Source organism: Cibotium barometz, chromosome 45, assembly GCF_041138505.1.
Source record: "Cibotium barometz isolate CiBa-2024 chromosome 45, ASM4113850v1, whole genome shotgun sequence".
NCBI classification, from domain to species: Eukaryota; Viridiplantae; Streptophyta; class Polypodiopsida; order Cyatheales; family Cibotiaceae; genus Cibotium; species Cibotium barometz.
The window spans coordinates 15,314,530-15,328,251 of NC_141090.1; the positions used below are offsets into that span (position 1 = coordinate 15,314,530).

General features: G+C 44.3%; 1 protein-coding gene across 1 annotated transcript in view; it reads right to left on the bottom strand.

The window, feature by feature from the left end:
* The window catches only part of LOC147612478 (pyruvate dehydrogenase E1 component subunit alpha-1, mitochondrial-like), a 35,952-nt gene extending 29,188 nt beyond the window's left edge, over positions 1-6,764 (bottom strand). Inside the window, exons 1-3 of the mRNA XM_086783097.1 lie at positions 5,910-6,764; positions 4,611-4,690; positions 4,302-4,379 (exon numbers count right to left, since the gene is read on the bottom strand). Coding sequence (XP_086639223.1) covers positions 4,302-4,379; positions 4,611-4,690; positions 5,910-6,618 — 867 coding nt within the window. The 5' untranslated portion in view covers positions 6,619-6,764. The remainder of the gene's footprint in view (positions 1-4,301; positions 4,380-4,610; positions 4,691-5,909) is intronic.
* Positions 6,765-13,722: the final 6,958 nt, after the last annotated feature.

Consider the following 13,722-nt stretch of genomic DNA (forward strand, 5'->3'; position numbering starts at 1 on the left):
CAATCTTGGACCTTTTCTTGGCTAGGAATACCCTGCCCTTGACCTGAATCCTTCACCCCTTTGCTTAGCACCCTCTTGGCTTTGTCTAGCCTCTTATGCTTGAGCTCTTGGTGGAGAATGAGATGCATGAATGGGATTGTGGCCTCCACTATTTATACTACTTCCCAATAGCAGTCAACCAGTAGATAAACAGGCGGCCAGCACAAATGTCCCACGACTTGTGAAAATTCAGCAATAAATGCTGAAAAAATCACCTAAAATGCTGCGCATTACTCCCTAGATGGCTGGGCACAGCCTTTGCCCACAATCCAAGGGTTGGGCAGCCTGGGCTGCCCCATACTTGCCCTACAGCCATGTAAAGGCTGTAATCTCCTGGAATCTGCCTTATTCTTGCCCTAGGGCTGTCCTACAGCCCCTCCACGGCTGGTGGGTTCAGCCTAGGCCTTCCTGGCCCTCATGGGGTTGGTTCCACACCATTCCCATGCCCACACTAAGATCCGGGGTAGCCCTATGGGCTCACCCCTTGTCCTGACCACTATCTACTCAGTGATCTGGCATCCAATACCATACCACATACACAGAACCATTGACATCATTCTAGAGGGAGACTCACAGTGCGGACTGGCACTGTTTCATGTGCAGGACTGCACACCTGACCTTGGACTCATGTGCAGGACAATGCACACCTGACCTCGGACGACTGAGATGGATCCCTGGCTAACTCGTCCCGGACTGGGCTCACATGGGACCAATTCACCATCCCAGGTCCTGCACCTTCTGTACAGAAATGTCTACGTGGCATCCAAGTGCCGGATGCACGTGACATCCCCTTCTGCTTAACTTTACGGAAGCTGCATAGCCTCCAAATAATCCGTCAATAACGCCGGATAGTCTTCGAAAAACTCTTTGTCGAGCCATACCGCTTCATGAGTTCCTTGGTCCTGAAACTTCGTGAGAAACTGTCGTAGTCTTCGGCCGGAGCCATGCTTGAAACGGTGCAGAAGGATCTGTTCTGGAACCATAACTTCTGCTTCATCCACAATGTCTAGTTCCGCTTCGTCTTTGACCTCTGAAGGGGATGGACGTGCATATGGCTTTAACCAACTGACATGAAATACATCGTGCATAGTCCAACTCGGAGGTAGCTTTGATTGCATAGACACCTCATTAATCTTTTTCCTGATGGGAAAAGGTCCGAAGCTCCTGAAAGACAACTTTGGGCATCGCTTGTCCACCTGCTTCAATCTTTGCTTCATAATCCGAAGATAAACCCAATCCCCTTCTGAAAACTTCATATCCCTTCGGTCTTTATTGGCCTGTCAAGTGTAGGCCTCTTGCACTTTAGCCAATATCCCTTCGGTCTTTATTGGCCTTTCGAGTGTAGGCCTCTTGCACTTTAGCCAATCTGTCTTTTACTGACTCTAAGATCTCCTGGTAAGACTCTGTCACTCTGTTCACCTCCGGTACTGAAGACAAAGTCCTGGTTAACGACGACTGGAAAGGTCTTCCAAACGCTGCCTCATATGGAGTCCTGCCAATAGCTGAAGAAAAAGAGTCATTCAAAACAGCTTGAACTAAAGACAAATACGATTCCCACTTACCTTGCTGATCGTGGACATAACACTTCAGCACATCAAAGGCCAACTGGTTGTATATCTCTGTCTGGCCATCCGTCTGTGGGTGGAATGCACTGGAAAAATTCAACTTAGTACCAAAATTATCAAACAATGCCCTCCAAAAATGACTGGTAAACTTGGCATCTCGGTCTGACACTATGGTTCTAGGAATCCTGCCAATCGGGTACCAATGCCGAATGAACAACTGGGCAACATCCTCGGCGGTCACATTGGCCCTGCAAGGAATAAGCATAACAAATTTGCTAAACCTATCAACAATAGTTAGGCACTGCGTATTACGCTTACTCAGACTGGGAGGCAAATTCGTGACAAAGTCCATGGAAATGTCTTGGAAAGGAACCTCAGGAATTGGCAAGGACTGTAACAACCCTATCTTCTTTCCACGAGGAGCTTTCACCTTTTGACAAATGTCACAGCGTTGTACATATGTAAACACATCATGCCTCATCTTTGGCCAATAGTATTGCCATTCTAATTTCTCCAGAGTCGAATTCATGTCCCTATGACCACCTGTTATGAGGAAGAGCAGGAGGAACGGCAAGGATTACCATTGGATAAGGCATGGGATCCATTTGGCTCAGAAGGAGAGGCGGCATAACCTCTATAGAATTGGTTACATTCCTATGAGCGGTTCCATGTGGACATAGTGGAGTTGGACCGAGACCCCATTCAAGAAGTGTCCCAAGAAGAAGATCTCTCAGAAGAGGCTCACCAATCCGCCATTTCCACCGTTTCGGTCCCATTTCCACGTTTCAGCAATCTCACCGCCATCAAGGTAGGGAGGGAAACCCCCGGAGGCACTTGGCATCACGGAACCTCACTCGCAACGCGGGAGGCCTAACGTGCCTACCCGATGCGTGAGTGCTTCTACGTGTGCCTAACATGGGTCCATGCTACGCCGCTCCCTTGCACCTCATCCCCATATAGATGCATATTTCTCGGTGCGGGCTAGCATACCCCCAAGACACCATGGGGCCTTGGATAGTATTACCACCTCACCCCCATCTCTCATCTCTCCCCCCTGCCCTGAACGACTTCATGACACATAGTCGGCCTTTGTAGCAGTCGGCCAGTAGATAAACAGGCGGCCAGCACAAATGTCTCACGACTTGTGAAAATTCAGCAATAAATGCTGAAAAAATCACCTAAAATGCTGCGCATTACTCCCTAGATGGCTGTGCATCATGCGCCTGCTTCCAGAGTGCTGGGCACAGCCTTTGCCCACAATCCAAGGGCTGGGCAGCCTGTATGGGCTGCCCCATACTTGCCCTACAGCCATGTAAAGGCTGTAATCTCCTGGAATCTGCCTTATTCTTGCCCTAGGGCTGTCCTACAGCCCCTCCATGGCTGGTGGGTTCAGCTTGGGCCTTTCTCGCCCTCATGGGGTTGGTTCCACACCATTCCCATGCCCACACTAAGATCCAGGGTAGCCCTATGGGCTGGCCCCTTGTCCTAACCACTATCTACTCAGTGATCGGACATCCGATACCATACCAGATACACAGAACCACTGACATCATTCTAGAGGAAGACTCACAGCGCGGACTGGCACTGTTTCATGTGCAGGACAGTGCACACCTGACCTTGGACTCATGTGCAGGACAATGCACACCTGACCTCGGACGACTGAGATGGATCCCTGGCTAACTCGTCCCGGACTGGGCTCACATGGGACCAGTTCACCATCCCAGGTCCTGCACCTTCTGTACAGAAATGTCTACGTGGCATCCAAGTGTGGGATGCACGTGACACAAAATGTGTAAGCCCAACAGAGCATGCCGTGACAGACTCAACCACATATCCAAGAGATAAAGATAGAGAGAGAGATTCCAAGTCCCAGTAAGCAAAGGTGAATGGACGCTGAGGACACAATAGGGGAAGGATCCTTCTTGCACAATATCGACTTGTTTATCATTCAATCCTCAAGCATATTGTAATGCACATCTGCTAACTATCACTATTGTAAGCCTCTTGCTAATCAATCAAGTGATCTTGTCTGCAATCTGTCTCTTCTTGTCTCTAGCTTGTGCCTCACATGTCCCAGACTGGGGCTCACAACGGGCCACAACATACGACAATTAATGCTAGAAAGGTACAAAACATCTGTATAAGTATAGCACCATTGATGAGCCAGTCTCACACTGCACCTCAGTGCATGGTGCATGTGACAAATTTCTAGGGTGCATACTTCTTGTACTTGATAAATCTCCCATTCCCAAAGCTTGTACTTTGACTGGGCACCTTAAATCTCCTTCCTGCTCCTGATAGCCGCATTTGATGGCACCCTCTCTATGGTTCAATTTACGATGGACTGCTACTATAGCACCCTCTATGCAGAAAATTATCTATCAAGGCCTGCTCTGATACTGATTCCAGCTAGATTAACAGGAACTGTGACTAGTCTAGCAAAACTGTAACTACAACCTGAATCACTAAAGAAAGTAGATAAACTAAATATGCATAATCGCACCCTCAATGGCATGCCTGCCCTAGTGTGCTCAAAGATATTAATCAGATTGTGTGTCTTTAAGTAGAATGTGAGTGCTTCAGGGTAGTTAGTATTGTTCTACACAAAAATTAAGCACATCTAGAGCTTCCATGATCAACACTGTGTGATCTGCACTGATTAAAAGAGCTGGCAAAATTTTTGCCAAAAACACTTACAATAGGTCCCTTTGAAAGAGCATAATCCTTGGCAAACTTTGTGGCTTGCTTTACAGCAAGTGCATCCATACCATCCACCTGCATTATCAAACCCGCATATAGTATGACAGCTATTTTAGAATTCTGTACATCTTTGATTTCAGATCTATAATGGCACTACAGAGATCAGTAAAGCAAAGAAGAATGGACGAAATGAAGTAGACAAAAACAAATTTAATCCCAAAAAAATTGGGCATTCACTTTTCATCAGCTTCATCTCTGCATGCAAGCAACCCTTCAGGTGCCAAAGTGCCCCAAACATATGTATACCTTCAAACCAGGAACGTAGTCACCACGCTTATAGTACTCTGGGCTTTTAGCTGCTCGCCATTCAGCAGTTCCCATCCCATCTGTGTTTGGCATTAAAAAAGATAAAACAACTACACATCAAGTCTTTCTGAATAAACATGGCATGCAACTATAAAAAAATATAAAGTAGTCACACATGAATGTTGAAGAACACAGCACCAAAGTATATGGACTAAATGCAACTGACATATAAGGCTGTACAGAAGAGTGTGGTGGTGTGTTTATGGTTATGAACTAAATGCAACTGAATATAAGGTTGTACAGAAGAGTGTGTGGTGTGTTTATGGTTATGATAGAACTATAACACCGTCAACTCTCTACAGCTTCTTACGGCCAAACAAAAAAGATGTTCTTTCCTGGAGTGTTAAGTGAAATGAGATTTGGATAATGCATTCAGAGAAAATGTTGTGTAAAAAATCATGCTCTTGATTGTTGACATTACAGGGGGTGAGCTTTCCAAATGCCCGCCTACTCTCAAGCTTTATCTCTCTGCCTTCACTGTTCTAGCTCTTTCTCTGCTCGACTTTTCATGCAGTATGCACTGTACTATAAGCATCACACAAATCCAATGCAGTCATGAACCCACGCTTACGTAGGTGATTCTTGTTACACATCAGAATTTTTACATCCAAATTCATTTCCTCAAGTATAGTTCACTCTTTGAGAGTACACTCTGGTTTTATCTATCAAAGGGACAAGTCAAATACCCCTTCATGATTGATTCTTCAGTAGAAGTAGCAATTCGTTGTTTCATACACAACCCTAGGTTGGAACCAGTTGATACTCAAGGGGTAGAACAATCAAAAAACGTTACAAGCCATATCTTATAAAAGAGAACACTATAAGACTCTGTGGATTCTAGCCCCAGAAAGGGAATGGGGAGGGGGGCAATCAAAACGCAACCAGAACCATACATTGTAAGAGACCAATAAACTACAAGGATGGTTAAAATGCATCCCTATCATCTTGCACACAAACCATTTGAGAGGAAAGAAACTTGATTCAAGAACTTTCCCAAAAAAGCTAAACATATGAGGTTATTCCCTTAACATAACAGAAATAAAGGAACATTTAATGTCTATGAGAGTGAGCATCGGAGCTCAATCCACAGTGCTAAACTATGTGGTTTACACCCTTTCGTCAACAACATCCAAGAATAGGTGCAAGCTACATGTTTAACGACATGCCCATGATAATGTCAACATTTTAGTGCACTAAATTTGCGAGGCCAGGTTAAAAATGACATACTGCACCACTTACAATGGTTGTTTTCACAGACGTAGACTGCAGGCAAATCCCAAAGGGCGGCAATGTTCAATGACTCAAACAGCTGTCCTTGATTGGCGGCACCATCCCCATATAGTGTAAAGGTAGCTGCCTTCACCTTTTCATACTTCTGAGCAAATGCCAGGCCTGCACCAAGTGGAACCTGGGCTCCAACAATGCCGTGTCCACCATAGAAACCATTCTCCTTCTTGTAGAAATGCATAGATCCACCTTTACCGAGGGTGCTTCCATCCTTACGGCCCATGAGCTCGGCAAAGACCTCAGGGAGAGTGCCTCCACGACCAAGGTATGTGCAATGGTCTCTGTATGCGGTGATGATGTTGTCCTGGCGGGTGAGGGAGGCCTCCATGCCGATGCAAACAGCTTCTTGCCCATCATACAGATGGCAAAACCCTCGGATGAGCTTGGATTTATACAGTTGGTCTGCGGCGATCTCCATTCTGCGCATGCGGGACATGTCCTTGAAGAAGGTGAGGAGCTCCTTGGGGGAGGTTTCTACTGTCTGAGGGGGGGGATCAATGTTGTGTCCCTTGAAGGGCACGGCGATGTCCACGGTGAAGGGGGTGCTGTCTTCGGCTGCAGAAGCAGAGAAGGGCCTGGCTGAAAGGGAGGGTAAAGCTTGACGCGCAACAACGGCGCTTCGGCAGAAGGCTTGGCGAAGGGTACTGATCTGAGGAGCCATGGCTCCCTTCTTCCTCCTGCGCTTATTAGGGTTTCTCAGACCCCAAATTGTCTGCTGCGCTCCTCTGGTCTTTCTTCCTGCGCAAATCAGTGAAAGTTAATTTATATGTTTGCTCCGCTATACACGTTTCTGGGAATGGTCAGCACACGAGAAAACCCCATGTTTAGACCAGCCTTGTAACAGCTGCGTCACGCGGGCGGCCGAGGGGTGCATTTCTTGACTCCAAATATTTCTTGACTCCGAGGGTGCATCTCTTGACTCCAAATATTTTGGAAAAAGTCGTGGAGAAAATCTACAAAAGGCAGAAATCGAAGCTAAATTTTTTTATGAATAGCACAGCTAACTTGAGCCTTAGACTATTTACCACTTATGCTCCGAATTTGGGAACTCCTCTGGGAAAATAAGGTGGGGGCAAGGAGATGGACAAGGAGAGATTTCCCCTGATTTTAGGGATTCCATGCGCTTTTTTCCTAAAAATCATGTTCCACCACACCTCCTCTATGCTTAAGTCTGCCCATCTTGTAGAAGCAACCCTTTTTGCACGACATATCCACCCATCTATCAAGTCTAATTAGGATGCCACTTCATGACCATCTTTTTGGTCCTACTACTACTACCTAATGCGAGAAGTGGGTCCAAAGTCAAAGTGTTTGTGGTCAACCATCAAGGAATCAAGAAGTGCAAGACATTATATCTACTTTTTACAATTTTGTTTTTGAAAACTTTTAGATTGTAGATATATTTTGATTAGCATTATTGTTTATGTAAGTTATTATTTATAATAAAAATAACCCTACATAGTGACATGATACCCTTTTGCAAATGATACCCTACATAGTGACATGATACCCTTTTGCAAATGGGTATTTGAAACTTATTTAAAACCTCAAGCAACAACAAAGAATCGGATGTGGGATCGAGAGACAAGTTAACTTCTTTGTGGAGGTCCCGACATCCATATGTGTTTATAATGCTATATGCTAAAGACATCTGAATAGCAAGAAGACTCGCCTAACATACAAGGAGGCAAGGACACACAAAAAAACATGTGTATCCGTGGTCCCTTTGTACACATGTTGTGCATCCACATCTGTTATGGCTCACCCTAACCCTCCTTGAAACACATCCAAAAAGAGATTACCTGGTGAACTGCAACTGTTGTGAGGATCTTTCCAATGGCCGAGCTCGTAACCCTTGAGGTCTCCAAGCTCTACAACTCCTTGAGCAGCAATTCCACCGCATCTCCCGCCGCATTGCACTACGGGTCCTCGTTCCTCCTCTCACCTCACTTCACTCACACACACTCACCAGCATGCATTAGGGAGAGAGATTAGCAAGAGGATTAGCAAGAGCAAGACTCAATTGCACAATGGGAGAGTATCTTGTATTATGAGAGAAATTCACTTATATACATGGCCATAAGTATTCACACTCACTTAAACTATGGCCATAAGTATTCACACTCACTTAAACTAGCATGCAGCAGTGTTTTTGGTACCCACACTTAATGACTGGGTGGAGGTTTTGAGGAACTCGCATAGGCTTTGATGGACTGTGTTGTGGAGTATTATTCTTTTTCCTTGGCCTCCGAGTGTTGCATTGAGGAAGAGACTTTGACTGTCGTAGCACCCAAATTTAATTGGCACCTTCATAGTAGCCTTGAGCTACAAGTAGCTGCTTCTCCATCCACATTTTGATACTAGTAAGATATGGTGATGGTGAGAGTCTTGGTGGAGTTTTCTTTAGGGTTGATGTGGAAGGTTTGGGGCTCTCCTTGACTTTGGTTAGCGCTGAGGCTGTAAGTTTGAGACTCATAGGCATTGTTGATGATGATGAGGTTAGAGTCTCTCGTGGAGTGGCTATTGATGACGAGGCCTTTGAGCATGTGGTTGTCTCCTTCCTTGTTAGAGATAGATGGTTTTGGCTCTGGGAACTTCTTCAGGAATAGCCACTGATTGCACAGTTTTGGCATCGAACTTCGTAGGTGAGGATGGGGTTGAAGGAGTAGCTGCTTTATTGGAGTCGATCGTTGACACAGATGGTAGGTCATTGTGTAGAGGGGATTTTGTGGAAGAGGCTTGTATCCTTTTGCGTTCAACATCATAGATATCCATTAAAGTTTGATCCTCTTCCTTGCAGTATGGTATTGTCAAATTTTTATCGTTGACCATCATCATGACTCTATCGCTAGCAAAGCATAGTGGTGCTTGGGCAGCAATAGTCCATTTATGTCCCAAGATCAAATCTGCATCTAACACATACTCAACCACAAAAAACTTGCAAGTGAGGGGGTTAGTTTCAATATACATTGTATGTTCAAAGTACCCCAAACATGGTATGTTCAAGTCTTGTGTAAAGGTAATCCTTTCAGGATGTGCCGTGAGTGTTAGTTGACCTAACAAATCCCATAACTCGAGGGTCATGAGATTGTGTTCTCGTGTTGGATAAAGCTATGCTTAAGCTGTGGTGATTTTATCCGAAATTTCCAATCCCACCAAAATCCTAGAGATCTTTTTAGTAAGATATTTTGGAAGTTCCAGCTCTTGCAAGGTCTCTTCCTCCCATAATAGCAATTTTACATTGCTTGCAAGAGTGTTCAAGGTGACTGTTTGCATGGATTCATTTATTGAATACGACGATTCACCTATCCAAGTTCTGCCAAGGACGACATCATACTCAAGGGAATCTAGGATAACATGGAATGTAAATTCCATATCGCCATCGATTGTTTGAGTAGTGTATCGAAAGTAACCTAGAACTTCAATGTTTTGTCCATTTGGCTCCTTTTGCGCAAGACTATTGCTTGTAGGGATGAGTTTAGGCTATCCCAATGACACCCAACTGTCTATTATCACGATGTTATGACTAGCTCGAGGGCTAATCAATGCGCATTTGTGCTTAACATCATTGCCTGTAGGGAAATCCAACCATGCCATGATAGAATCTTCCAAAGGAACCATGGGTGTTTCGATTATTGTTTCGGCTTCAGATCTCGTTTCTGTTTCATACTCCCATTCACTTTCATCCTCATTTTGGCTTTTAGCTTTTTCTAGAGTACCCAATGCGTACACTGGCACACTTGGCCCTCTGACAATTCTTAATGAGGTTTGTTTGGAAACTTGTGAATCCTCACAGACCTCTTTTATGGAGTTCGTTATGTCCTTGTATAACTTAGGTTGAGTCTTTAAAGGTGCAAGTGCTGATGTGAGGCCGGTTTTATCATGAGAGAAGAGCATTCCTCCAAATGAGGTTTTGAGAGACTATTTTAATCTTATAAGGGAATTATCGAATTCCTCACGTGCTTTCTCAAGCGTATAGTTCGTACAATCTGTTCTTCCAGATGACTCTTCTATAGAGAGTATGTCTTCCTCTTAAAAGGGAAAGCGGTACTCCTCTAGGCTTTGTATCTTGGTTGCTATTTTAGGTTTGGCATTATAAGGCTCAATCACAACTGGTGACCCTGTAAGACATTCAACCCAACCTAAGCATGCTCTCCTGAGCTTGCTTTCTGTGTTTCACATATGTCATGTGATCATCGTTATCCATTTGGGGTGGTTGGGTGGGTTCTAGTTTCTTGATTGGTCGATGTGATGCACTGAGTGAAGAGTAAGAACTTATTTCATCCTCACTTAGTGATGTATTAGAACTTGTTTCATTCTCTGACTTTCTTTGGTTTGTCAGTTTTTCATTACGTTTACCCATATGCGACGAGATCGAATTTTCTTTTAGGTTTTTGTATCTTGTGTCGCACATATGGGTGTCGAGGTTTGTGTGGTGGTCTTTGAGGTGGATGCTTCTGCATCATGTATAGCTTTTGGCTCTTTCATTTATGTCCCTTTTTGGATTTATATCCTCTATACAGACTCCTTTTTCCTGTCTTTTAATTTGACCTTGGTTTCGACAATTTGTTGTCCTTTGTTTTTCTTGGTTTTATAAGGTTTTGCTTCTTCTTTTGGGTTCTATTTTAAAGCATGTTCTTCTACCCATGTTGAGGTATTGTCTTTTGTGTTCCTTTTGACTGTTTCTTGTGCCTTGGCTTGTAAACGTGTAAACACATTCAAGGGCACTGTGGCCAGTTGCCCATTTTGTACACTTAAGATGTTAAGAGTTGTATTTTGTGAGACAAGTTGCATTGAAGCAAAACCACCAGTGAGGGTGTCTTTAATCCCCCCTAAGATGTGCATCCACATCTTGTAGTTGAGCAATTGTATTCATGCTATCTTTAGCCCCCCCCCCCAAGATGTGCATCCACATCTTGTAGTCGTAGTCAAGGTATCTTTAGTCCCCCTCAAGATGTGCATCCACAACTTGTCTAACCAACCACCAGCTATTGTAGTGGAGCAATTGTAGTCAAGGTATCTTTAATCTCCCCCATAATCACCTTCACAAAAGTGGGGAATGAAGGGGACACTAATGGGAGAGAGAAACCTACTCCAACCTACATCCATGTAGCATGTATTAATCCAATAGCATATAAGCAAGAGAGAAGATGAGAGCTCACAAGTAAACTCTTATAAGGGAATGATTGTGCTATGTACATGGAATTCCCTATTTGACATTAAGCATAGGGTAAGGCCGCTTTATATGTTCTAGTCCTATCTTACAAAAGTGAAGTGCCCATTATTCGAGCGGGTAAGATGGCAAACCATGTTACAACAGGTTAGGTGGATGAAACCATATTAACCTACGGAGTGGTTAACATACCTCCCTTCCTAATGGCAACTGCATCATCTCATCACCCAAGTCAATGTGAGGCTGCTACCAAGTGGAGAGGTGTGGATGGTCTAGGATATGCCCTGAAGTTGGTTGGCCAAGGTTAAGTCACATATCGCCCTGTCTCAATCCGCAACTGGTGTGATGAGGTCCGAATCTGTCCAATGGCACAACGTATCCCATGTGATAGGTGTACATCCATGTACGTCGGGCAGGTGATAAAATCATCCAATGAGAGGTGTAGAAAATGGCTCTTGTAATGAGCCATTTTTGTGCCCAAGGGCTCAAGGGGCTAGTCCATGTCCTCTCTGTGTCCACTCTAATGATATCCATCCTGATCACGTGGTTTTTCTCTGTGTCCACTCTAACGATATCCATCCTGATCACGTGGTTTTTCTCTGAGCGGGTGAGATCCAAAAATGGACAATCCAGACTGTACTGAAAGGGTGGTAGTGCCTCTATCTGCAAACCATGTAGGTCAAACCATGATCTCATCTGAGCGTACCAACAATAAGTATCTCCATCCTCTGCTAGCTGTATGGATGAGATCAATGCCAATCAGGAGTACCTCTGTTGAGGGAGCTCCCATAACCGCTGTAAAAAGGTATCTGCCTGGAATAGGGCCTCGGTTACTACTACTGGTGGGGCACCCAGCTCAGCTGCCCGAACAATCTCATGTGGTACTCATGATTTGCTCCGAATCATGCGGACAATCATCATAATCAGTGGTCACTCTATTTGCCTCCATCCCTCATCTATCCCTCTCTAAGATCTGTGATGTATACTGGGTCCCCAAATTGGAGCTCCGTACAAGAGGGTCGGTGTGTGACAAGCGTATCAAATAGCCACAATTTGGTGCTTGGCTCCTGAAAATGTATGTGTACACACTGCCTCTCAAGTGCCCCCAAGGCTGCATGCCCTCAAGCTAATCTAGCTGTTGTTGCCTCCTTCAGGGAGAAACGCGGTCCTGTGAAAGTAACTACCAAGTAGACATATGACCTGATGTACTCTACCAGCTCCCCTCAGAAAATGAACTGAGGCTCTGATCTCATCACCCATGCATGTGTGGTGTTAGACACCATAACCTTGGTTTTCCCAAGGTTCACTGTCAGATCTCTATCTGCAAACAGAAAGCCTGTAATACATCCAGGTGTCTCTGTAATCCCTCCGGAGAGTCTGAGATTAGAACAATATCATCAGCATATAACAAGATGGGTATCAACACCCTTGCCAGGCATGCCCCTAGGCCTCCTAATCTGTCTACATAATCAGAGACCACATCAATGTATAGTCCAAAGAGGGTGGGCTATAGCGTGCATCCCTACTTCACCCCTATCGTGCTGGTCACCCTATCAGATAGTCCGCCTGGAGCTCGGACTCTGCCTGTCACACAGACTCATACAAAGCATATATCCCCCACTGCATATCCTCGGGTACCTCAATGTCAAAAAATAATATCTTTCATTTTCAACTTTGTATATAGTTTTATGGCTTTGTAATGGTAATAAGGTGGAAGCTTGTCCAAGAAGATTGTGGCAGGCCCGTAATAAAATGACATCATAGCGACCGCTTGGCGGCTACCCTAATGGCGTCTCTCATCAATATTTTGTATTTCTTAAATCTTGTGTAATGTGTGGATGTGCCCATTGTAAATACCAAGTATGTTCTATAAATGCTTTGGTATGGTTGTATAGGTGAGTGTTGTGGAAAATAAAAGTGGGCCTAAATGTATGCATGGCTCACCTTTGTAATATTTAAATGCTATTTGCCACCACAAGCTAGCATGTGGAAGACATGCGGAGAAGTGTGTGTAGGTGCATAATTAGGGAAGATTCTTCTAGAAATCCTATATGGATGAGGAGCCTTTTTGACATTTGTAAAATGAAAATGCCACATAGGTGCCAACTTGGCTACAACCTTGTCTCATGCAAGTATCTTTAGTTAAAGATTTCCAAATTAAAAATTAGAAAAAAGACTTTGCCTAAAGAGATATTTCATGTGACCTTCTCACAGGTGTCATGGGAGGTGGAAGGATTCTACAATTATAACTTGGTGAGAGGGGGTCACTTTCCCATCTATAAAAGGAGCCCTCCTCTCCCTTTCAAATCAATGAGTAAAGCCTCTACAATTGAGCTTTTGAGCACTCTTGTGTCATTATCACTCTCCCAATTCTCTTAATCCTCTTCCTAAGATACTCTTTGCATATGTAGGCTTACTTAGCATTAGCTCCCACGACCTTGTTGAAATTCATGGTGCTTATGCTAGATCAAGATGAGTGGAGGAGAGAGACCCAAAAATGCAAGAACAAATCTTGTTTAGTAAGTTGCTTATGCATACAACTTGGCCTTTGTACACTACATAATGCCTTCTAGCTTCACCTTTAAATAGGTG